The 24728-nt window shown below is 40.3% G+C and overlaps 1 protein-coding gene across 1 annotated transcript in view; it reads left to right on the forward strand.

Annotated features, from left to right (window-relative positions):
• Positions 1-24728, forward strand: part of LOC111235447 (sodium- and chloride-dependent creatine transporter 1-like) — a 56338-nt gene that overhangs the window by 12313 nt on the left and 19297 nt on the right. The window contains exons 2-10 of the mRNA XM_022763911.1: positions 1478-1609; positions 4441-4708; positions 8134-8266; positions 16704-16838; positions 17524-17627; positions 17875-17999; positions 21090-21202; positions 21985-22122; positions 22322-22424. Coding sequence (XP_022619632.1) covers positions 1478-1609; positions 4441-4708; positions 8134-8266; positions 16704-16838; positions 17524-17627; positions 17875-17999; positions 21090-21202; positions 21985-22122; positions 22322-22424 — 1251 coding nt within the window. The remainder of the gene's footprint in view (positions 1-1477; positions 1610-4440; positions 4709-8133; positions 8267-16703; positions 16839-17523; positions 17628-17874; positions 18000-21089; positions 21203-21984; positions 22123-22321; positions 22425-24728) is intronic.

Genomic DNA, 24728 nt, shown 5'->3' on the forward strand with positions numbered 1-24728 from the left:
AAACTCCTGCCAAAAACCACAATTTTTTCTGCTTTTGAACAGATTCAACAAATGAGCGATAACGTGTTCATCATTGTGTTGATGGATGTGTTGATGCCAGTGTCACTGTCACCGATCACATATTTCCCCTCAGACACATTAAAAAACACTGGAGACAAACTCTACAGGCAACAAACCAAACGAACTACGGAGGAACGATGAGGACTTTATTCAGTCTTCCTCGCTGATTAAATGTAGCTTCATTAGCTCTGAGATGACTCGGATCAATGATCATCATCTTCTGTTTTTATAATCCTGTAGTTATCTTTTTTTCTACATCATGTCAGACATCTCAGCCGTGGCATTCAAGCGTTGCAGCAGCTAAACAAGAGTCTGAATGAATATAATACAAAATATGATAAAAGTCTGCATATACTGTATGTGCAAGAATAAAGTACAGACAGCAACTTAACTTTATTTTATATTGTTTTTAAATGAAACATAAGAACAAACACAGGAGGTCAAAGAAAAAACATCTGCAAATCAAATGAAAGAACCACAGAATATTTTTATTGTCTGTGGAGCAGCGGCGAAGCTGTGAAGCTGAACACTAAGACAAAGAGGGAGAACATCTCTCTTCTTTCTTCTCTCTCAATCATTCACGGCCTCGACTTTGTTCAGTCAGACAGGAGTAAATATGAAGACAGAGCAGAGGACAGAGAGAAGGATGAAGAGAAATTAGACTTTGCTTGTCCTCATTCACCCCTGAAACGGAGAGAGGATGGAGGAGAGGATGATGGAGGGATGAAGATTCACTTCCTTCCCTCCTTCCTGTTCAGTTACATAAAGCTCTCATCACGACGCTGCTGAAATAAACATGAGACCCAAATTACAACCAACGTCGCTCTGACTGACTAAACACAGGCAGCGTTAAAGAACCAAACCGTGGTTTAATGCTTTAGTTCATTAACTGCACGTCCTGGTTTATTTAGTTTTTAGACTGAATCACTTCATTTCTATCAAACCTGCTCAGAGATAATCCACCACAGTCAATCTCACTTTGGTCTCCTTGTTGGTGCGTTCAAGGACGCTCAGACGTCTGAGATTAGAGAGTCGAGGAGAGCAGAAGTGACAAGAAAGAAAATGACGTTAGAGGACGTCAGACCTGATAGAGATGTTCACTTGACCTTGTGCATAGACTGAAACACACACTTCTGCATCATATGAGCCTTTGTGGTGTTGGACTTTGTCGGTCCCTGATACTGGTCGTTGTGTTTTTGAACGTGTGTGTGTGTGTGTGTGTGTGTGTGTGTGTGGGTGTGTCGAACGTGTGTGCCTCAAATTGCTCCTTGATGGACAAATATAAAAATCTTGAGTTAAAATAAATAGAGAGTGGTGAATATGACATAATGTTGGCCACTCAGCTGTTTACAGTCATCCCTCTCATGATGTAGCGCAGCGAGTCTGAGTCTGAACCTGTCTCTGTCTGGTCCTGCAGGCGTCTTCCTGATCCCCTACCTGCTCATCGTCTTCGTCGGAGGAATCCCCATCTTCTTCCTGGAGATCGCTCTGGGACAGTTCATGAAGGCCGGCAGCATCAACGTCTGGAACATCGCTCCGCTCTTTAAAGGTGCAGTACACCACAAAAAAATGTGCTCGTCTCTTTGTGTCTCTTTGTGCTCACAGCTCAGTGACAAAAATCATCGCACAAACTTTACGAAGCTTCGGCCTTTATCTGTACCCACTAAAATGTTAAAATGGGTGGTGATGAGGTGATGACTTGTACCTGAGCAGATGTCTCCTGCTCTGTGAAGCATTAAGTTCCAGCTTCATAATGCGACTTCATGGTTTCTGATTTTTCCTTGATGCTAGAACAAAGAATTACAGGCTGATGTTCGGGTGACACCAGGATAATAACCTGATCACATCATAACCAATCATCTGGAAACACTTGACTTTAAGTTTTCTTTTTAGCATTAGCAGTATATAAATAATGTTTATAGAAGGCTGTAATGCAGCTGAAATCAGATACATGTTGAAGTGTTTATTAGTTCAGTATTTGTTACATATAATTTATTTTATTCCAACTGTTTTACTATGTTGTTTATTAACTGTTAGAGTCTTTAATAAACACATCATTAAACGCTGAGATCTGATTACAGCTGTATTATAATCTGTTAAATGTCTAAACGCTAAATATAGGGACTAAGTTTAACGGACTGAGAGATCCACTTGTCTCTATGAAAACGTGTATTTAGAAAAACTGCATTTCTACCATGAAGAATGAGTTGATCTATTTTAAAATAGTGACCTCAGCACAACAGTGAATTAATGAGTGATTGCATTGTTAACCTTGAAAACCAGCAGGAGAGAGAACATTACAAATCAAGTCAGTTGTGTTTCTACAAAATCCCACATTAGTTTCAGAGAACTCTACAATCTGAGACTCTAAAACTCAAATAATTTAAATTCATATACAAATACTAAACAGTAATTATTATAATAAAGTTCGCTTATGTAAACCAGAGCTACAAAGTGCTTTAGATATTGTGATATTGTCATAAAAAGTAGTAAGTTGTGTTTCCTACATCAGTGCAACAGACACATTTTATCTTTCTATCTTTCATTTATATCTTTAAAGCCACTTCACGGGATAAAAGATTAAAATCTGTCCCTCAGTATTTTTTTTTTTTTGTCCAAATCGTTGTCGACCAAAACCCTCGACATCCCCGCTGAGGTCACGTTGCCATGGTGACAGACATAAATCCATGCAGTAAGCAGTTTAGGTGAGTTTGAGTGGACACATCAGTCTGCAAACACACATGGAGCAGATCTGTGTGGAGGTTTATCTGGAGGTGATAATCTGTGATCCTGCTCTACGTGCCTGCGGACACGGCTGGAAAACTACCAGCAGCACACACACACACACACACACACACACACACACACACACACACACACATACACACACATGCACAGACACACACGCCTCTCTCTTTGCCGCCTAATTCCTTTGTATCTTTGTTAGCTTTACACACAGTTTATCAGAGGTTTGATCTTAACATGGGAGCACATGACTCTTTTTCTTTGCTCAGACTTTCCTCTGACCTCCACACGTCAGAGCTCCACCTTCACATTCACACAATCTGACACAATTAGAGGGAAAAACACCAACAGTCAACACACCGCTGATTCATCTCAGCAGTCGTGGAGCTACACATGCGGAGTTTGTCCTGCGGGGGGCGACAGAGCAGAGATCACAGGCCCATTCAGATCTGAAGGGTTCATCCTGTGGGGAGCAGGACTGAGACCAGGACAAGAAGAAGGTCCATCACCAGAGTCTGGTTCATCTACAGAGGCCAGGATCCGACCTGATCAATGACTTAAATGATAGGAAATTATTTTGACACAATTTTGATAATAAATTAATAAATTAAGGCCGTTTTTTAAGTTAAATGCCAGAGTTTCACTGGTTCAACAGTTTGAACTTGTTAACTTTCAAACAATCGATTATTAAAGACAATAACTGTCAGATTTATTGATGATGAAAATAATAGCTGGTTGCAGCCTCACAGGATTTAAGCGATTTTATAAAATAACTTCACAACAAATGAGCAACAAATACACACTGAAGCTGTTCAGGTCGTAAAACCAAATGGTTACACAGCCTCCCTCTACAAGACCAGGACCAGGAGGTGGAGGGTGGAGGACCAGTTATAGTGTGCAGGTTTAGTCGGCTCAGTGGTTTTGAACTTCAATGTGAACCGGCAGTCAGAGAACGCGTGGTGCTGACACGTGGACTCACAGGAACCAGTTCAGGTGTAATCAGGAGCTGCTGCAGTTCATAAAACCATAAAATGTAGATTAACAGTTGTGACCTAATTTACAAACAGGAAGCGGAGCAGCTCGACCTCACTGCTCCTGAGTTCATGTTTTTCTGTCTCTTGAATGAATCAGTCATTTTTAATAATGTGAAATATGATCACAGAATTGATTTATTTCTTGATCAGTTTACTCTTTAGTTTCCTGTGAAAGAATTTTTCTGCTTTGGAAACAAACATTTTATGAGTGAATCTTTTACTCTGAAGGCTCATATTGTAATTGCTGATATGCTTTTGTTGTTTGTTCAGCAGGATTTAATCAGTACACACAGTACGCTTGGTTTGGTTATTATTTGTATAATAAAAAACATGGTAGTTACATTTTGTCAGTTCAGTAAAGCTTTGTGAGATTTAATCCCGTGTGCAGATTCATTTAATTTTTTCCTCAGTGAATCTTTTATCCTGCACCTGGGAATAAGACAGCCGGGACTTTGCATCATTTTATTGAGTTTACACTGTTAGAGTTAATAGAGAAGTCATGCTTTGGTAAAGAGTAAATTACATCAGTACATGAGATCATTGTGATCTGACCTGGGACCCTGATACATCAAATAAACCTGACTTGTATCCTCTTCCTCAGGTCTGGGTTATGCCTCCATGGTGATCGTGTTTTTCTGTAACACCTACTACATCATGGTGTTGGCCTGGGGCTTCTACTACCTGATCAAGTCCTTTACCTCCAACCTCCCCTGGTCCACCTGTGACAACCCATGGAACACGCCCAGCTGCATCGAGATCTTCCATCACCAGGACTGCAAGAACAGCAGCTTCGCCAACGTCACCGTCGCCGGCAACATGACCTGCGCCGAGCTGGCGGACGCACGATCACCCATCATCGAGTTCTGGGAGTGAGTTCTGGTTCTGGTGGGGTCCTGGTCAGTTAGAGTTGGGTTGGCACATGGGGTCGTTTTTGAGTCAGGGTCAGGTGGGGTTTGTTTGTGTCTCAGGTTCCCTCTGCCATCTTTCTATCAGGGAAACTCAAGCTCGTGTGTCTGTACTCCTTTACTCATCAGCCCAGGGATTTGTATGTGATGTCTCCGTCCAACAGAAGTGTTTCTGTGGCTAAAGATGCGTCTGTGTGTGGTGGTGGCGTCGTGGACTGGACCTTAGTTTTATTTCAGAGCACAGCAGAGACACCTGCTTCGGAAATACTCGGGAACATGAAGCTTGTGTGGACGCTACCACACTAGCACTTCACTACTGAAAAGATATTTGTTTCAGAAAACAGCAACGTTACCACCACGCTGCTGAGAAATGTAGTTAAGCTAGTAACACCACAAAGAGCAGAACTCCATTTTGCACAACCTGTATTAGTGATCAGGTGCTGGTTGGTTGCTGGAACATCTTAAATGTAACATAAACAACTTTTGATACCACCGCACACAGTGAAATTTCAGTGACTGATGATGCTGCTGCTGTAATTTAAATGCAGACAAGCGCTAGAAACAGTCTGTAGGATCAGTTTAGTCCCAGCGAGTGGCCGTGCAGCAATGTCCTCACAGTGTTATCAGAGAACAGAAGTTATGAGATAACAGGTGAGGTTACAGTGGAACCTGCTGCTCAGTCTGGTCATTTGTTATCATCACATCTGGACCTGAGAGCGACAGCTAACACTAGCTAGATCCCGTCTCCCCCTTCCTCAGTTTCTGTGTTATATTCCATGTAATGATGAGCAATCCTCTGAGTGTGCGAGGTGCTGATGACAACATGAACCAGAAGTGACGTCTCGTATCAGGAATGCTGATGGGAAGTCGTTGATGGTTGATAGCTAATACTATGTGGACTTGTCTGACACCGTTGCGCAATAGATGCGCTATCTCTGCAGGTATTATTTTACAGTTGAGGTTTTATTGTTGTTATTGTAGATGATGTTTTGTTTAACCACCTCCTAGTGTAAGTCTCTTGATCCCGTGTGAAACATGGAGGCGTGTTTTCAGCCTGACATCAACATCAGTCCATGTGGCAGTGAAGCATCACAGGAAAGACAAAAAAAAAAAAACGGTTTCCCTGCTGAGTATTATTCTGTGTGGGTCTGCTTGGATTTGAATATTTTGTGCAGCCCCTCCCTAAACGTGACGACACAGACTCCGAACTCTGTTACGTATGTTGACCCACTGACTGTGGCAGCAGCTGCTGCACCAACTGTAGCCTCAGTATTAGCTTCTCACACATACTGTTGCAGCTAGATGCGTTAGCATTAGCGAGCTTGATAAATGCCACCATGCACCGCACACATACAAGATTTATTTCTCTGCAGTGGCAGTAAACATAACACATGGGCTGAGATCCGCTGATAACTGAGCTGCAATCAGAGCTCAACACGATTTTCAAGGCCGAGGAACAATCATGGATTTATTACAGTAAAGGTCGCATGGACAGATTATGACACAGTGGACCCTGGTGTGGAGAAGCCCCCTGCCCGTCTTTGTGGTTGTTTTGTGTCTCATTTGATTGACTTTTAAACAAGAAATGTTAACAGAGGCCAAGACCCAGGGGCCCAAGAGTTTAGGGGGGGCAAGGGTGGGGCTCTCTGGCCTTGTTGATGAGGCCAACTGCATTATATATATATAGAGAGAGCCAGAGTCACATTAGTCAGAGTAGTAGGTGTAAGGTTACAGGGCTACTTACCATCAGAGAAATAGCAACATGTCTAGATTTCTTCTTTTTAAACAACTGCATCAAAAGATAATGATAAAAATAGGTAACAGAAAATGAATTGTTAGATACAATATCATTGAATAAGTGCATTATGAAAAAGGTAAACTTCTTAAAGTGAAACCAGAACGTTGGATTGTACCTTGATGATATTAAATTCATTATCACATAAATAAATAATAATCTGTTAGAGCAAATAGACTACTTTTAACTTAATAAACTCACCACTGATCAAAACTACAGGGATCAGCTGTTTCAGGAAAAAATGAAACTAAAGAAAATTGAAATGAAACTTTTATATTTATATAACCAACGAGCTCAGACAACAGACAGAGGAGGGAAGTGTTGAGAGACGGACTAACACATGTATCCTTTATATCTAGGATAAAAGATGCGTATTAGTCAGATGGTTTTACTACAGATGCAGAGGATTATAACAGATCACTCCTTTTACCAAAGTAGAGACAGTTTCTCTGAATGACTTCTCTGCCGCTCTTCAAGGTTTCTGTTCTTGTATTTTGTCTTATTTTTAAACACAAAAATAATGTTTGTTATTCAGTCTGTCGTTCTGCTTGTTTCACTTTTTCTTGGAACAAAAGATGAAAAACAACCCGATTTAAGGAAGTGATAAGACGTTTGACTCTTACCTCCAGTCTTCACTGCAGTTCCACTAATGTCCACTAGAGTCCTGATTAGCTAATTTAACCTCTTCTACATCATATTAAATCTTAAACGCAGAAATATTTCTGGTGTTTATTTGGAGATATGTTATTGACTGGCAGGTATCTCAGCCAATCACAGTCAGCAGCGACGCAGCTGTTGTCATGGCAGGTTATTAACACAACGAGCAGCTAACGAAGTGTAATGGTTCGTTATGTGACTGAGCTCGTTAGCGTTTGAATCTAGAGTCAGGTCAGCAGCTGTCTGCCTCTGAGGAGTCTGAGTGAGGAAGAGGAGGGAAGACAGGAGTTGGTGACTGAATGAAAGAATATCTTCCCCTTATCTCTCCCTTCTTATTAAATGTCACTTTAACCTTTATAATTCTTTTATATATGTGAAACATGGATGTGCACATAGCAGCTAAAGGGCTCCCCCTCTGGACCTAATGAATAAATAATAACATTAATACAATATTGTTGATGTTATTGTTGTTAATGAAGCCACTGCACGTGTCCTTCAGGAATGTATAAATGAGGTGGACAAAGTTACCGTGGAAGGATCCACGGACCTGGAAGAAAAAATGACCCAAAGATCAGTCTGATAAACTTACAAGAAGATTATAAGAAGAAAAACAAACATCCTGATAGATAAATAAAATAGAGAAAATAAATGAAATTGGCTCCATATAGTTTCTTTAAACTTTAGTAGAAGTTAAAATTTTCTGCTGAGAGTCAAACTTGTTTTGGTTTCATCAAAGAGTGTAAAAATAGTAAACTTATAGGAACAGGTCGAGGTTCGGGAGAATCCTCTTGTTGTCTTTGCTGTTTAGATTAATATCACTCTCATGTCTGCTAAGTGCACAGCTGGAGTCAGGACTTCGTTAACCTAGCTTAGCATAAATACTGGGAACAGCTGGCGTTGATGAGTGTGATGTGAAGGTCGTCTTCTCTCTGTGCAGGAACAAGGTGCTGAACATCTCGTCTGGTCTGGATGAACCTGGACACATGAACTGGGAGCTCATGCTCTGTCTGATGGTGGTCTGGGTTCTGGTTTACTTCTGCGTCTGGAAGGGAGTCAAATCCACCGGGAAGGTAACACACAAACATTTAATTGTTTGCTGACCATGTTTGGATCCATCAGAGTTGTTTACATTTTTACACTGTACCAGGCAGCTATTGATTTCTGGTTTCTCTACAACATGAAAATCTATCAGAGCACTTGTATCCTGGTTCCAGAGTCACTGCACACAACTTCGATCTTGTCATTGATTCAAACAGGTCTAGTGTTGTGCTAATTGATCCTAATCCAGCCGCAGCACACGTCATACAGTATACAGTACAACTGAAGTGTTATGGCATCTAGTTCAAAGCACTCACTCCAAAAGTAAAAAAAAAAATCCAAGGAAAAATCTTGTTCAGTTCTTGTTGCCTGTGTGAACAGGTCTGTAAGCACACACACATTCTGCAGTCAGCGATGTGCTGACTGTCAGTTTGTGAAGTGAACTAACAGCTGGGTTCATTCAGTCAATTACATAACACTGCTGAATGTCAGAGGTCACCTGGCAGCTGATTGATCAGCTTCAATACAGTGATACAGTATATCAGTAGATTATTATTATTACTCATGTATTAATGAGTAAGCAGGATTTTATTTTTATAGCAGTCTGAGGTGGAGTTAATATTTTATGTAGAGTTGCAGTTATTATCAATTTCAACAGTTATTTTCATTATGGATTAATATCCTGATTATTTTCTCATTAATCGGTGGATTTTTTGATTTTTAAACATTTTTAAAATAATGAGAAACAAAAACCCAGAACCCAAAGTAAAACCTACAAATCTTTGTTTTGGCCAATCAAATTTCCAGAACTCAAAATTATTATTTTTATCATTAAAATTTATTTATCATCATTAAAAGGAAAAGCAGAAAACCCTGAGAAGCTGGAAGCTGGAATTAGTTGCTAATCAACAAATAGTTTCAGCTCTACTTGTATTTATTGGTTGGTCGTTCAATTTATAACAAAGGATCCTCATATGGTTTAGTAAAGTAATGTAGTTCGGTAAAGTACTTCCCTCTGAAATGTAGAAATATAAAATGGCATCAAATGGAGAAATCAAATTACATTCAGTTACATTATATAATTACCTAATTTGTACTTGAGTAAATGTACTTAGTTACTTTCCACCTCTTTGTTGTGTTTGATGTTCATCACACAGGTTTGGATTTCTTTCTCTCAACTGTGTGTGAACAACTGTGGGACTGTCCCTTTAAAACCACAACATTCAAGTGAATGTAAAGAGAAGAGACTCTAGAGCTCTGTGTGTGTGTGTGTGTGTGTGTGTGTATGTGTGTGTGTGTGTGTGTGTGTGTGTGTGTGTGTGTGTCATTGGCTTGTAACGATGAGACTCGCACACACCACTGTCACATGGCAGGCTAATCGTTACTATGACGACAATGTGTGTGTTTGTGTGTATGTAGTTTAGTGGGGAGGGGGCTGTGAGGTGGCAGATTGTGATTGGCTGTTCTGCAGGAGGGCAGCTCGACTGCAGTGGGACATGACTGAGACACAGAGAGAAATACCCATCATGCACTGCTCTGCTCTGAACCTCATAACTGAGTTTTAATGCCTCACAGCCGCCGACAGCAGCGGACGAAGTGATTAGATTTATGCGGTCAGAGGTCAAAGATCAAGGTCACTGTGACCTCACGAAACACGTGGCAATAACTCAAGAATTCATAAGACAATTATGACTAAGAATATATAAAGATTCATCCCCCGAACAGTTGTCATGAAGGATTAGCTATAGAGACCAAAGCTGTTTTTGTACCAGTCCTTGGGGATGGATGTGCTTTTGGAGCCAGCCTCAAGTGGTCATTAGAGGAACTGCAGTTTTTCGTACTTCAGTGTTGGCTTCATTTTTCAGCCTCATAGGTTGCCACTTGGTGTGTATGCAGCGGTTTTAAATGAGGCCCCAGATCAATAGCCAGTCTGCTCACCTCTGCATCAGAGTGGGTGCTGCGAGTCGATTTGGGGAGGAAGCTCAAGTTCCTGCTCTACGATATGGCAACTTCATTGAGGTCAGACCTGGTGCTCCTCATAGAGCTGGCCATTCTCTGGGAGGATCTTATGGAAGAGACAAATGAGAGGAACCTGTCCAAATACCAGGAGCAGGTGGAGCAGTGCTGCGGGGGAGGGGCAGAATCCAGGATCTGATCAGCCCTGACACTGTCATACACACACACACACATCGCGATCAAGCCTTTACTTGCAAACTGACGAGCTAAAACATAACTGTATACAGTCTTCAGTAGAAGGGGCTGTCTTTATAGCAAACTGGTTTGCAGGGACACTGTATTTTACAGGTCTGTTCTTTTCCCAGTAATTTCTTTAAAGTTTCCTGCACAGAACCATTGTTGGTTGTCATGACAGAAAAAACAGAGACAAAGCTCTGAGACTAGTTTTTTAGTTGGTTAAATTAGTTATGTTGAGTTTATTATTGACTCCATGTGTGTGTAGCTCACCTGCTGTCATCTGAATGAAAGTCTCAGGGTTGTGTTAGCTTAGCATTTAGAAGTAACTGTTAGCACATCGACTGATCACAATGTTTCAGCTGCAATTAGAACCAAACTATATGGTTCATTGTTCTCAGGAGGTTTCTTGGAGCTGTATGAAGGTTTTTGAAGAGCTTTCTCCTCTCTCCTTCAGCTCTTAGAAATACCATGACCTGGAAATAAACTGGAATTTTAAGACCTGTAAAATAAGCAAAGCTTTACTGACCAAGAATGTTCGGTAGATGCTAAGATACAGTACATACAGTAAAGCTGAACAAAGATAAGCAAACACACACACACACACACAGAGGAATGTTCGAGGGCGAGAGAGATTTATATGTTTTTATTGGATGAACTGTACCTTTTAAAGTGCTCTCAGCTTCATGAACAGTTTAGACCCAAGTTCTATGGAATCTCTTGACCCCTTGTGTGTGTGTGTGTGTGTGTGTGTGTGTGTGTGTGTGTGTATGCGTGCGTGTGTGCGTGCGTGCGTGTGTGTGTGTTTTATTGTTGATCGTCAGTGGGAAGCTGAAAGCTGAGCATCAGGTCAGAGCAGGATGAGAGAGGCTGAGACACACTGAGAAAAAGAGAGAGAGACGGTGTCAGTCCACATCACTGTTGGCTGAAAACCTCCTAACTCCACACTGCTTTATTTTCATGAACAGCAGCTCAAGTCATGAACTATAATTAGGATTGAATGAACTTTATTAATCCCCAGAGGGAAACTGGTTTACAGAGACTTAAACACAGGATCAATGACAGGAGGCGGTGGAGGGACGAACACTGTTCCCTGCAATAACAATGAGAGTCAAGTATAAAGGCACCACTCAGATAAAAACTAATAAAGACAGACTGCAACAATAGTGTGCAGACAACAGCAGCATAAGTAGCTGCAGCATACAATGAATTAAAAGACATTTAGTCATTAAACAAGACATGAGGAACAAAAGACGTCTGAACCTTTCAGGATCTGGTTCCTCCTGATCTTCATGAAGGTTCTGTATAAAGGATGCCCGTCCTGTGACAGAAAATCCTGAATTTCCCTCTGGGTCTCTGACTTATTATTATATTAAACCACATTTACACAGCGTGAAAGTGACCTCCAGTGCTCAATGGGACGGTTTGCAGCTGAGTGCGAAGCATCCGGAAGTCAGCACCTCCAAGTCTGAGGCCATGGTTCTCAGGTGGAAAACGGTGGACTGACCCCTCCGGGTTGGGGGTCAGTTGCTGCGGACGTTGTACCGGACCATTGTGGTGAAGAGGGAGCTGAGCCAGAAGGCAAAGCTCTCAATCTACCAGTCGATCTTTGTTCCAAACCTCACCTATGGTCATGAGCTCTGGGTAGAGACCGAAAGAATGAGATCACAGATATAAGCGGCTGAAATGGTGTCTGGGCTCAGCCTTAGAGATAGGGTGAGGAGCTCGGACGTCCGGAGGCAGCTCAGAGTAGAGTCGCTGCTCCTTCATGTCGAAAGGAGCCAGTTGAGGTGCTTTGAGAATCTGATCAGGATGCCTCCTCGAGGTTTTCTGGATATGTCCAACTGGGAGAAGACTGCGGGTAAGACCCAGAACTCGCTGGAGGGATTTCTTTTCCCATCTGACCTGGGAATGATTCGAGATCCCCCAGGAGGAGCTAGAAAGCGATGCTGGAGAGGGGGATGTCTGGAATGCCCTGCTTGGCCTGCTGCTACCGTAACCCGACCCCGGAGACGCAGAAGAAAATGGATGCATGGACATTTATACAGAACCTTTCAATACAAAGTGACAAGCTGCTTTCCTGAGAAATCTAAACTGCAACAATTCAGCACCATCATGAAAAACAATCAGGAAGGAAAGTACAGTGATTAACTGACTGATATAAAGATGTGCCGCAACTTGACCTGGGGGCATTGCTCCGTGTGTGTGTGTGTGTGTGTGTGTGTGTGTGTGTGTATGTGTATAAACTCAGCAGGTTATATCTCTCCTTATTTACTCAGATCAGGTTCATGTTTGCTTTGATCGTGTCTTTGTTTTCATTGGTTTACTTTACCTGATTCTCATAGACTCTACTCACGCTAGGTCATAGGTGTGGTTTTAACATTTTTCGGCAGATTACCAAAATGATATACACACCTGATCTCTGTCTCTCTTCTCTAATTCATAAGCGCACACATATCTGCACATAAAGAGCCTGACATGAACTGAATATGTGTTTGCTGATACAACTCGGCCTGAAGTGAAGTTTGCATCACTGGGGATGCCTAGTGTGAGTGATCTATGAGGCTGGGTCGCCTGAGTGAGAAAGACCCAAAACACCTGTTGACCTCAGGAAACATTATGTTTACATTTATACAATGTAACAGGCGCTTTTATTCAAAGTGATGAGGGACATCCCTAAAGCTTCAGTGCAGTAGGAGACCTTGGTGTAAGTACTAAGTACTACATCTATTTGATAAGTGAAGGAGATCAGCTAAAGAAGTGCACAATAAGGGCTAGTTAGACATGTTAGGTTGTTAGAGGTGGTGCTCTCTGAACAGATGAGTCTTCAACAGATTCTTGAAGACAGAGAGAGACGCCCCTGCTCTGATAGACTTTGGTAGCTTGTTCCACCATCGGGGAACCACAAACCAGAACAGTCTGGACTGAGACTGTCTTGTTTGCAGGGATGGTAATGACAGACTACATTCCTTGTAGGAACGCAGTGGCTGAGAAGGAGCATAAGGCTGAATGATTGAGTTCAAGTAGATGGTGCAGACCCAGAAGTCACTCTGAAGACAAGCATTAGTGATATTGATTCATGGGTAGACAGTGGAGGTCGATGAGTAGCGGAGTGATATGTGTCCTTTTGGGCTGATCGAAGATCAGACAGGCTGCTGCATTCAGGACCATCTGCAAGGGTTTCACTGTGTGTGAAGGGAGGTCCACCAGAAGAGCATTGCAGTAGTCGAGGTGAGAGATAACCATGACCTGAACCAAGAGCTGGGTGGCGTACTGGGTAACATACACGACCAGAAGACGGATGCAACATGGTCAGAGAAGGAGAGCTGGTCATCAAACATGACACGCAGGTTTCTCACGACTTTGGTTGGGGTGAGAGATGAAGAGGTGATTTTGAGATTGATATCATGATGAAGAGACTTATTGAATGGGATGACTAAGAGAGAGCTTTAGTCAAAGGAGACATGTGGGTGCGGTTTGGTCTCCATGGCTGGAGGTTAGCCAGATTTCTTTCTTTTTCCAGAGACCACAGGAATGAGGCGGTGGCACAGTTAGCTTAGCTACAGAGCTGAGTATGGACTGAGTTTAAGTGGTCAGGGTAAATAGGACTGTTTACTCTGTCGGTGGACTTTTGCAGATCTACAGGGCAACATAGGAAGCCTCAGCTTCTATTGATAGAACATGGTCTTAATTTAACACGTCAGGATTTATTACATCAATAGCATCACAAAAAATGTTTGTTTTCGGAGGTGAGCTCATTCACACCATCTGATATCAGTAACAATGCACAATTAATGTGCTGATCTGTGAATGAGATTAATAACAAGTAGCTCATATGTTGGAGCTGCAGCCTCCATGTGTCCTGCGAGGTCGTCTGGTTTTGGCAGAGCAGAGTGTTGACACTGTTTCTCAGTGATTCAGTCGTTCCTCACTGAGGATGTGTCGCAGCACATCTTATGATGTATGTTTTAATCATAACATCACATGAACCTCTGACTCACAAACCTCGACAAACGAATGGACACCTGCCCAGGCACACCCTTGACACACGTACACACTCACACACTGACTTCAGATTAACAGGTCCTTGTTTAAGGTTTTCTGTAAAAAGAAACAAACATCACAATCAAGGTTTTACTCACAAACTGAGGCCCAGTTTTATACAACATACTAACTAGGCCTATATACAGTATGAAGTATAATATACAATATACTATATGGTTAAAGAGATGCTACTTTTGAATTGTTTAAGTAAGTTATTGGACAGCTTATTAAAAGATCATTAAATGTGCTGGTTAATGGTTTTTCTTTAAGAAATGGTTGTCAATAATTTAAGGCAGGTTTTGAATACATTAACGAAATAATTTGAGAGTGTGTCATTGTGTCAAGTCAAGTCAAGTTAATTTTGATTACAACAGTTGTTGGGCACTTTCCATGTAGAGCAGCTTGAGGCTGTGCTCTGTGTAGTATTTATTACACTAATACAACACTCTTTCCCATGAGCAAACACTTGGCAGCAAGAGCAAGAGAAACTCCCTTAGCAGGTAGGAGAGAGAGGGAGAGGGACAGAGAGAGGGAGAGAGCAGGGGGAAAGAAATCATAGCAGAGTGGAAATTCTGCATAGAGATCTATTGTAATAATTATGCGAAGTGGTAATTAATATTATAGCTCCAGTAGTTGTTTTGGAGTCACAGATCCAGACTCCAGATAGAACCAGTTGAATACTTGTACGAGCATGCCGTACTACGATGTTACAATGAAACAGAGGTGTGAATGTGGATTTCTAAATTTAGGAGCAGGAAATTTCAAGACATCCAGCTTTTCCCAGACCTCAAATTTAATGATTTGAGGGGAATCGTCGGTGTGGTTTCTTAAGTAAAGGTTTAATCACAGCAGCTTTAAAGCTAGTGGGGACAGTGATAAATTAACAGTGTTCAGCACTGAAGGCCCAGAACAGACCACTGGTGTTTGGAGAGTTTAGCTGGTGCAGGGTCAAGGAGGCAGGTGGTGGGTTTAGAAGCCAACACCAGTTTAGACAATGAGTCAAGCGATACAGTCTCAAAATGTGAGAGAAGAAAGGCAGAAACTATCTCATCTTTTTACCACAGACCAAGTCAAGAACAACCTGAGCTGTAAAGCTAAGACTCAGCTGCTTCTCAGTGAGTTTGGCTACAGAGTCAAAACGAAGTCTATGATTGTGTTTATTGATACTGATAAAGTCAGAGGAATATGCTGCAGCAGCAAGTGTGTGTGTGTTTGTGTGTGATTCACCTGGAGCTCAGCTCCACATGAAACCAGACCTGGTGCTGTAACTCCATATTGTTTTTGTTGACTCAGAGCAGGTTCATGTTTTGTTTTCTTTACCTGATTCTCACAGACTGAACTCGGTTAAAGGACCATACCACAGTTTCTTCATGTCTTACTCACTGACAGAGCTGAGGCTGTGCAGCATCTAGTCATCTGACAGGAAGTCAGGTGACATAGGCCTGAACTTTCACAGAGGAGACTGGTGTTTGAGTATTGTGTGAAACCAGTAGTTTATGTTGTGTCTTTTATCCATGACTAGACAAACTTCACCACGTTGTTATTTTAGTAACCATGACAACAAAGGTCATCTAATCTTAACAAAGTACTTTTGTTTGGGAGAGGAGCTTGTTGGCTTAGTCATAGAAAGATGGAAGCTGGTTCTTATATTTTCCATCATTATATTAATCCAACCAAAGAATTTGAAATGCTGAAAGGCTGCATTATTAATACACTAACCATACTGAAAATCACCTGTCTCTGTTGTGTTTGACTGATGTTCAGGTCCAGCTCTGTTTTCATTTAACACATTTATTATCAGATAGATAGATAGATACTTTATTTATCCCCTAGGGGAAATTCATGTGTCCATTAGCTCATTGTTGATATTAATAATAATAATAATAATAATAATATTACAACATTAATATATTAATATAACAGTACGATGAAATGCAGTTTAACATTTAACCAGACAGTGTAAACAATGGTAAAAGGGAATATAGAGACATATTCAGTGGTGCATTCAAGTACTCATAGATTTTTCACTATTTTGTGTACAACTGCAGCTAATGATTATTTTCATTACTGATTAATCTGCTGATTATTTTCTCTTTTAGAAATGTATAAAATAGTGACAGATTTGTCACAATGACCCAGAGCTGAAAATGAAACCAACCAACATTGCAAGCCTCATAATTAAAACTCATTCATGTGTGTTTCATAGTAAGATGTCCCTCTGTGTGTGTGTTTCAGATTGTGTACTTCACGGCGACGTTCCCCTACGTGGTCCTCATCATCCTGCTGGTCAGAGGAGTCACTCTTCCTGGAGCCTACGACGGCATCATGTACTATATCAAACCAGACTGGTCCAAACTGGGGGAGGCTCAGGTCAGTGAGTTGTACTGATCAGGCTTCACATTGTCCCTAAGTGGGTCTGTTGGACTCTAACCTCAGGCTCCTTTTCGCTGTGTGATGCTGAGACACAAGTTCACAGTCATGAGAGAAATATGATCAAATCTGTGGGGGTCCTGGAGCCACACACACACACACACACACACACACACACACACACACACACACACACACACACACACACACACACACACACACAAACACACACACACACACACACGCACATACACACACACGAACCAAAGCAATGGAGGTGAAAGAAAAAAAAAAGTTTGTGTAGCAACAAAGACAAACCTCACAGAGCAGCATTTTCAAAACATGAGAGCGATGCCGCGAGCTGTTGATGTGTCTCTGCTGTCTTATGTTTTTCTATTGTAGCACTACGATTCACTGAGCGTTCATCAAACAACCTGACAGCCTCAAACTGACTTTATCAGACCCATCTCTCACAGTGTAGTAAACCTACACCATCGTTGTTGTCGCACTGTCTAAAGACAGCTTTAAACTAAAAACCAAAAGCTTATAAGCCTGGGAGACCAGGTTTAGGGGATAAAAACAATCTGTGATCTCAGTATAACAAATAAAAAGTTCAGCAGTGAAATGACAGACGTTGAGCTGAGCAGTGAACACATCAGACCTGTGACCTCTGACCTTTATGCAGGTGTGGATAGACGCCGGGACACAGATCTTCTTCTCCTACGCCATCGGGCTGGGGGCTCTGACCGCTCTGGGCAGCTACAACCGCTTCAACAACGACTGCTACAAGTACGACACACACACGTCTGTCTGTCTGTCTGTCTGTCTGTCTGTATTTGTGAGGACCCTCCTAACCTACACCAGGGGGTTCATTTATCCAGCATGTTTGGAACGAGTTCTCGACGTGTGAATTGATTGTGCGAACAAGAACATCATTTGTATTTATAACAGTGATAAATCTGACCTGCTCCTTCATGTTCAGGCTCATTTACAAACATTACAGATGAACTTTCCTCCTCTGTCTCGTCTCCTGCAGAGATGCCTTCGTCTTGGCTCTGATCAACAGTGGAACCAGTTTCTTTGCTGGTTTCGTGGTGTTTTCTATTCTGGGCTTCATGGCTGCTGAACAGGGAGTCGACATCTCACAGGTTGCTGAATCAGGTAAAACACACACACACACACACACACACACACACACCAACTGTTTGCATGTGTACACAGTCACTGTTTTAAAGACGTTATGATTATTGATAGATAACACTGGCAGCTTCAGGTCTTCAGACCACAGAGTCTGACTGAGTCCCAGCTTCAAATCTTTGTCCCCACAGTGTGGTTAAAGGGCTGAATCAACACACGTTCACCTGGGGGGTTAAGTTAGGTTTGATGAACATCTATGAGCTCTGAGTTTTAGCACGCTTCAGTGTCAGTGTTTTTGGCCGCAGCAGCAGCTGCTCTCAGAGAAACAGCTGTCGAAGCCTCTGTCCTCTACCTACAGACACAGTCAGAGAGCAGCTAGTGACCATAGTTGAGCATTTAGTAGTCCAAGAGGAGCTGGTGGGGACCAAACACAGAGCTAAAAGAGAGGGAGCACTGCAGTTAAGCCCTTTTTACATCAAAATTAGTGGGTATAAACACAGGTAAACCCACTAAAAAAAGGGAATTGACTACTTTTACACAACCAGCCTAGTTTGCCTTGAGACACAAAAAACTACAGGGAACAATGTCATCACATGCACTAATGGAGCATACACACAGACCAAGCATCAACCTCAGAGGCTAAAAAATTAAGCCAAGGCTAAAGTGCTAAACATTGCAGTTCCTCTAATGACCACTAGAGTCTGGCTCCAAAAGTGAGTAAATCCCCAGAGACTCCCATGTTAATGTTAATGTCCAACTTTACAGCAGAACTAAACATGTTTACAGCCTGGTACAAAAAATTATTTCGGTGATTTTTTTTATAACTCACCTGTTTACATTTTATTAAGGCTTAAAGTTATACATATTTGAGGGTGTGGCTGCGGGTTGGTGTTTTGTATCGGAGCCTCCATGTGAGACGCTTCGATCGCTGATTGTGTGTTTTTGAAACTTATTTTGGGGCTGCAGCTCAGTGTAGTTAGGGCAGGTGACAGGTGTGTTCACAGTGTTTGTGCTCTGAAAGACAAAGACAAAAATTAGACCCAGGTGTTGTGTTTACATCACTACTGATTGGAGCCAAGCCGATAAATACTTGCATCTACTGCAGAGTCATGTGACCTGAGTGTGAATGCCAATCGCTCGCTTTTCCATTGCTGACAAAAGCCTGATGTTTTCAGGTCTTTGCAGATTTTATTGACCAGTGCAAAAGGGTCTATTTATATATTTATATATTTTATCATGTTGATCTGTAGCTGCTGGATGTGAAATAAGCAACAAGTTCAGCTGCTGCTGCTGGAATCGACACTGTGCGACTGAAGCAGATCAGAAAACAGATAAACACAGAGCTGAGAGTCACTGTAAAGCTCGGTGAAGATGAGAGGAGCTGCAGGTTCAGCTGATGATTCTCTGTAGGTGCATCACTGCCAGAGAGACCTTTCACATAAAACACTTTTTTCATACAGTTGGATTATGAACACGTCCATTTGTAATCACTTTAATTAAAGGATCTGGGGACTTGTTCCAGGTATGTTTAGTGAAACCAGCTTCACCTGCTGTCTGATGTTTTCATGTGAAGGACTGACTCAGGGCTGGTTTCAGTGTGTGTGTGTGTGTGTTGTGGTTTTATGTGTACACTCTTCAGCCAACTGTACATTTATTAATAGCCCTGAAGCACATGACATGACATCACAAACACACGGTTATATTTAGTCTCTCCACAGAAGGTAGCGTGCTGCAGCAGGCGGAGTGTCTCACTGTGGATTCACATTTCTCTCATGAATCCATTTCTGTTCCTGCTTCCTGAGCTGCGGCTCCACACCTTCATTCACAGAGACTGAGGGGTTATTATTATTTGCCCAGACGGAAATAGAGGATCCAGAACATCAGACTGTTGACTGAGGCCTGAAGGAGTTGACACACTACAGTGCTCAGCGAGCAAAAAACAGCATCAGTGTGCATGACTGAGAATAAATGTGTGTGTGTGTGTGTGTGTGTAAATGAAAATGACAGCAGTTACTTCAGTGTGAAGACATGAATCTTTTTATTTTAATCTTGCTGTAAAAACAACAAAAGCAAATCCAATTTATCCTGAATCCCGTCTGACACATTTAAAGTATTAGCATCAGTGTGTGTGTGTGTGTGTGTGTGTGTGTGTGTGTGTGTGTGTGTGTGTGTGTGTGTGTGTGTGTGTGTGTGCAGTATTAACTGTAGGATTATTTAACCAGGGCCTTTCACCTCATAACATGTGACTCATCTTTATTTCATGAGGCTCAGCTCTGAAACACTGAGGTGAGACACAAACAGAAACGTACAGTGAAGACAGACCTGCTGTAAAAGTATGCAACGCACCTTTGATCTGTTGACTCCACAAGCACAGGATAGAGAAGAAGAAAATCAAATCTACTGTTGCTGGCAGTTTACACCACAGTGTCCATCAGGATTCACAGTAAATTTGATGACCACAGCTGATTGGATGAGACACCTGTCAGTCAAAACCTCTTTAGAGGCTTAAAGGGCCAGTCTGTAAACTTTAAAACAGCTAAATAACAAATATATTTACACACATAATGGAAGGGTTTGATTTATGGATAAAAAAAACAAAAAACTAACAGGCCTGTTCAGTGTGACAACATATTTCTTACAGTCTATAAATCTGTGTGGTCACAAAACAATTAAAAACATATGTAAGTAAAACAGATATGTTTCTTACAAAATCATGTTTGTTCTGACACACTCTTTGGTTGAAGTGTTGTAATAAAAGGTTCAAATCATGTATTCATGAGTTAAACATTTATACAGACTGGTCCTGTGAGAGCAGTTCACTCCCCTTTGCATGTGTACATATGACAATAAAAACATTCAGTAGTTATATAAACATTAAAACTTACAAAACTACAAGTAAAGGAAAATGATAAACTGACAAAGGGTGAAAACAACGTGAAACAAAATCTAAACGATATGGGACAGAAATGTAGACGCTGCTAAACGATGATTCTACAAATCTTTACTTGGGAGTAAAATTAATACAGAGGAGTGTATAACATAGTAGTTAAACATTCAGTGTTGTAGTGGTATATTATAACATGTGTGTTGTGTGTATCTCTGTGTGTGTTTCAGGTCCAGGTCTGGCCTTCATCGCGTATCCGAAAGCGGTCAGTCTGATGCCGGTGGCTCCGCTCTGGGCGGCGCTCTTCTTCTTCATGCTGCTGTTGCTGGGACTGGACAGTCAGGTGACCAACACAACTTGTTCATTTCTATTAAACTCAACTTCCAGAGACTTGAAACTTGCTGCAGGGACAATGGTGTGTTCACTGAAGCCTTGATATTCAAACCTTCAGCTGCTAAAAGCCTTGCAGTGACAACATCTGTTGTCAGAACATCAAACCTAAAGAACAAACAGTCACCAACATGGACTGTGTTAATATGATCATGTTAACATGATGAGTTAAAGTGTCCTTGAATGCATCGGCAGCTGCAGACTGTTTTCATTTACATTATCATATGATTATCNCACTAAGTGGCAGAATAATGTCCTCTAATGTGGTCACCAGGCCCTTGTTGAGAAAAAGTTAGTATTGTGGTCTAGAGAACCCAAAATGTGACGTCCACATATGTGGACGCCAGGTCCTAGGAGGTTATAATGAAACCTAGAAAACTCAAAGTGACTAATGCTATGATAGATCATCTATTAGTAGTTGCACAATGGACTGATTATTTTTTTATGTATATGTTCATACAAATATTTGCTCGACTCATTCATTTAGATCTGTAAATTCATTATTTTATTCATTTATTTCAAATAATTCTGTGTGTGTGTGTGTGTGTGTGTGTGTGTGTGTGTGTGTGTGTGTGTGTGTGTGTGTGCGTGTGTGTGTGCTGCTGTAACATGTTGATCTCCCCCAGCAGATCAAGAAAGTCATATAATTATCTGCAGTGAGCTTCAGTTCAGTTTGTGTGGTGAATGCACACTCACTGTTTGTCTGTGTTTCTACCTCTCTCTCTTTCCCTCCAGTTTGTTGGGGTGGAGGGTTTTGTTACTGGAATTCTGGATCTGTTTCCTGGAAAATACTACCATCGCTACAAAAGGGAGATCGCTGTGGCAATATGCTGTTTACTATGCTTCATTATCGACCTCTCCATGGTGACGCAGGTCAGTTACAGACGGCCTGTTTTTGGTTAATATAATAAAACCTAAAGAAAAAAACTTTCTTCTCCCAACTTGCAGCAACTAAACTGCATAAAGAGGTGGAACAAGACAGTCACACTTCACCAGATGAATCACTTTATGCAACAGGAAATCAAACACTTTATCTTCTTATACACTAACTGAATGGTCTCTCTCTTTGCAGGGAGGAATGTATGTCTTCCAGTTGTTTGACTACTATTCGGCCAGTGGAATGACTCTGTTGTGGCAAGCATTCTGGGAATGCATAGTAGTTGCCTGGGTCTATGGTATGCAACATACACATACATTTGTGCACAAACACACATAGTGTAGTGTTCCACAGCCAAATACTGGCATGGTATGCCATAGGATACTATGTCAGCATAGTATCTGATCTCACAAGTGTATGAATTGTTATGTAACATGATGTGACAGTAAAGGTCACAGTTCAGTCTGTCAGTCTGTTTAAAGCACAGTGGAAACTGCTCATAGTGATCAACTGCCTGGGACATTATCATTCCTATACAAAATGTCATAAAAATGTCATAGTATACTAAGGCATAAAAACATCAAAAAATGTCATAGTATAGTAAGGCATTAATTATCATAAAAACATCATAGTATAGTAAGGCATAAAAAGTCATAAAAACGTCATAGTATAGTAAAGTTCAAAATGTCATAAAAATGACATAGTATAGTTAGGCATAAAAATGTAAAAAAATGTCATAGTATAGTAAGGCATAAAATGTAATAAAAATGACATAGTGTATTAAGACATAAATTTAAAAAAAAAATGTCATAGTATAGTAAAGCATAAAATATCAGAAAAACGTCATAGTATAGTAAAGCATAAAACGTCTTAAAAACGTCATATTATATCATGGCATAAAACGTCAAAAAACGTCATAGTATAGCAAGGCGTAAAATGTCACATCAATGTCAGTATAGTAAGGCATAAAAACGTGAAAAAACGTTATAGTATAGTATGGCATAAAAACTTTAAAAAATGTCATTGCATATTAACGCATTAAATGTCATAAAAACATCATAGTATAGTAAGGCATAACATTTGGTAGCATATTTATGCATACAAAGGTAAAAACGTCATGGTATAGCTAGATAAAAAAATGTCATATAAAATGTCATAGTATATAGTAAGGCATAAAAATGGGAAAAAATGTCATAGTATAGTAAGGCATAAAATATCAGAAAAACGTCATAGTATAGTTAAGCATAAAATGTCTTAAAAACATCATATTATAGTAAGACATAAAAGGTCAAAAAACGTCATAGGATAGCAAGGCGTAAAAACGTAAAAAAATGTCATTGCATATTAACACATTAAATGTCATAAAAACATCATAATATAGTAAGGCATAACATTTGGTAGCATAATTTTGCATACAAAGGTAAAAACGTCATGGTATAGCTCGATAAAAAAATGTCATTTAAAATGGCATAGTATAGTAAGGCATAAAAATGTGTAAAAATGTCATAGAATAGCCATAAAGTCATAAAAACATCATAGTATAGTAAGGCATAAAAAGTCGTAAAAAAAGTGATTGTATAATAAGGCATGAAAAGTAATAGTATAGTAAGGAATGAAAAGTAATAGTATAGTAAGGCATAAAAAGTAATAAAAACGTCATAGTATAGTAAGGCATGAAAATTCATAAAAACGTCATAGTATAGTAGGCATAAAAAGTTATAAAAACGACATAGTATAGTAAGGCATAAAAAGTCATAGTATAGTAAGGCATAAAAAGTCATAAAAACGACATAGTATAAATAAGGCATAAAAAGTCATAGTATAGAAAGGCATAAAAAGTCGTAAAAACTTCATAGTATAGTAAGGCATAAAAAGTCATAAAAACATCATAGTATAGTAAGGCATAAAAAGTCATAAAAACGACATTGTATAGTAAGGCATAAAAAGTCATAGTATAGTAAGGCATAAAAAGTCATAAAAACATCATAGTATAGTGAGGCATGAAAAGTCATAAAAACATCATATATAGTAAGGCATAAAAAGTCATGAAAACGACATAGTATAGTAAGGCATAAAAATGTCCTAGTATAGTAAGGCATAAAAAGTCATAAAAACATCATAGTATAGTAAGGCATGAAAAGTCATAAAAACGTCATAGTATAATAAGGCATAAAAAGTCATAAAAACGTCATAGTATAGTAAGGCATAAAAAGTCATAAAAACGTCATAGTATAGTAAGGCATAAAAAGTCATAAAAACGACATAGTATAGTAAGGCATAAAAAGTCATAATATAGTAAGGCATAAAAAGTCATAAAAACATCATAGTATAGTAAAGCATGAAAAGTCATAAAAACTTCATGTATAGTAAGGCATAAAAAGTCATAAAAACGACATAGTATAGTAAGGCATAAAAAGTCATAGTATAGTAAGGCATAAAAAGTTATAAAAACGTCAGAGTATAGTAAGGCATAAAAAGTTATAAAAACGACATAGTATAGTAAGTCATAAAAACGTCATAGTATAGTAAGGCATAAAAAGTCATAAAAACGTCATAGTATTGTAAGGCATAAAAAGTCATAGTATAGTAAGGCATAAAAAGT

This window comes from Seriola dumerili, unplaced genomic scaffold (assembly GCF_002260705.1).
Source record: "Seriola dumerili isolate Sdu_G_001 unplaced genomic scaffold, Sdu_1.0 BDQW01000493.1, whole genome shotgun sequence".
NCBI lineage: Eukaryota > Metazoa > Chordata > Actinopteri > Carangiformes > Carangidae > Seriola > Seriola dumerili.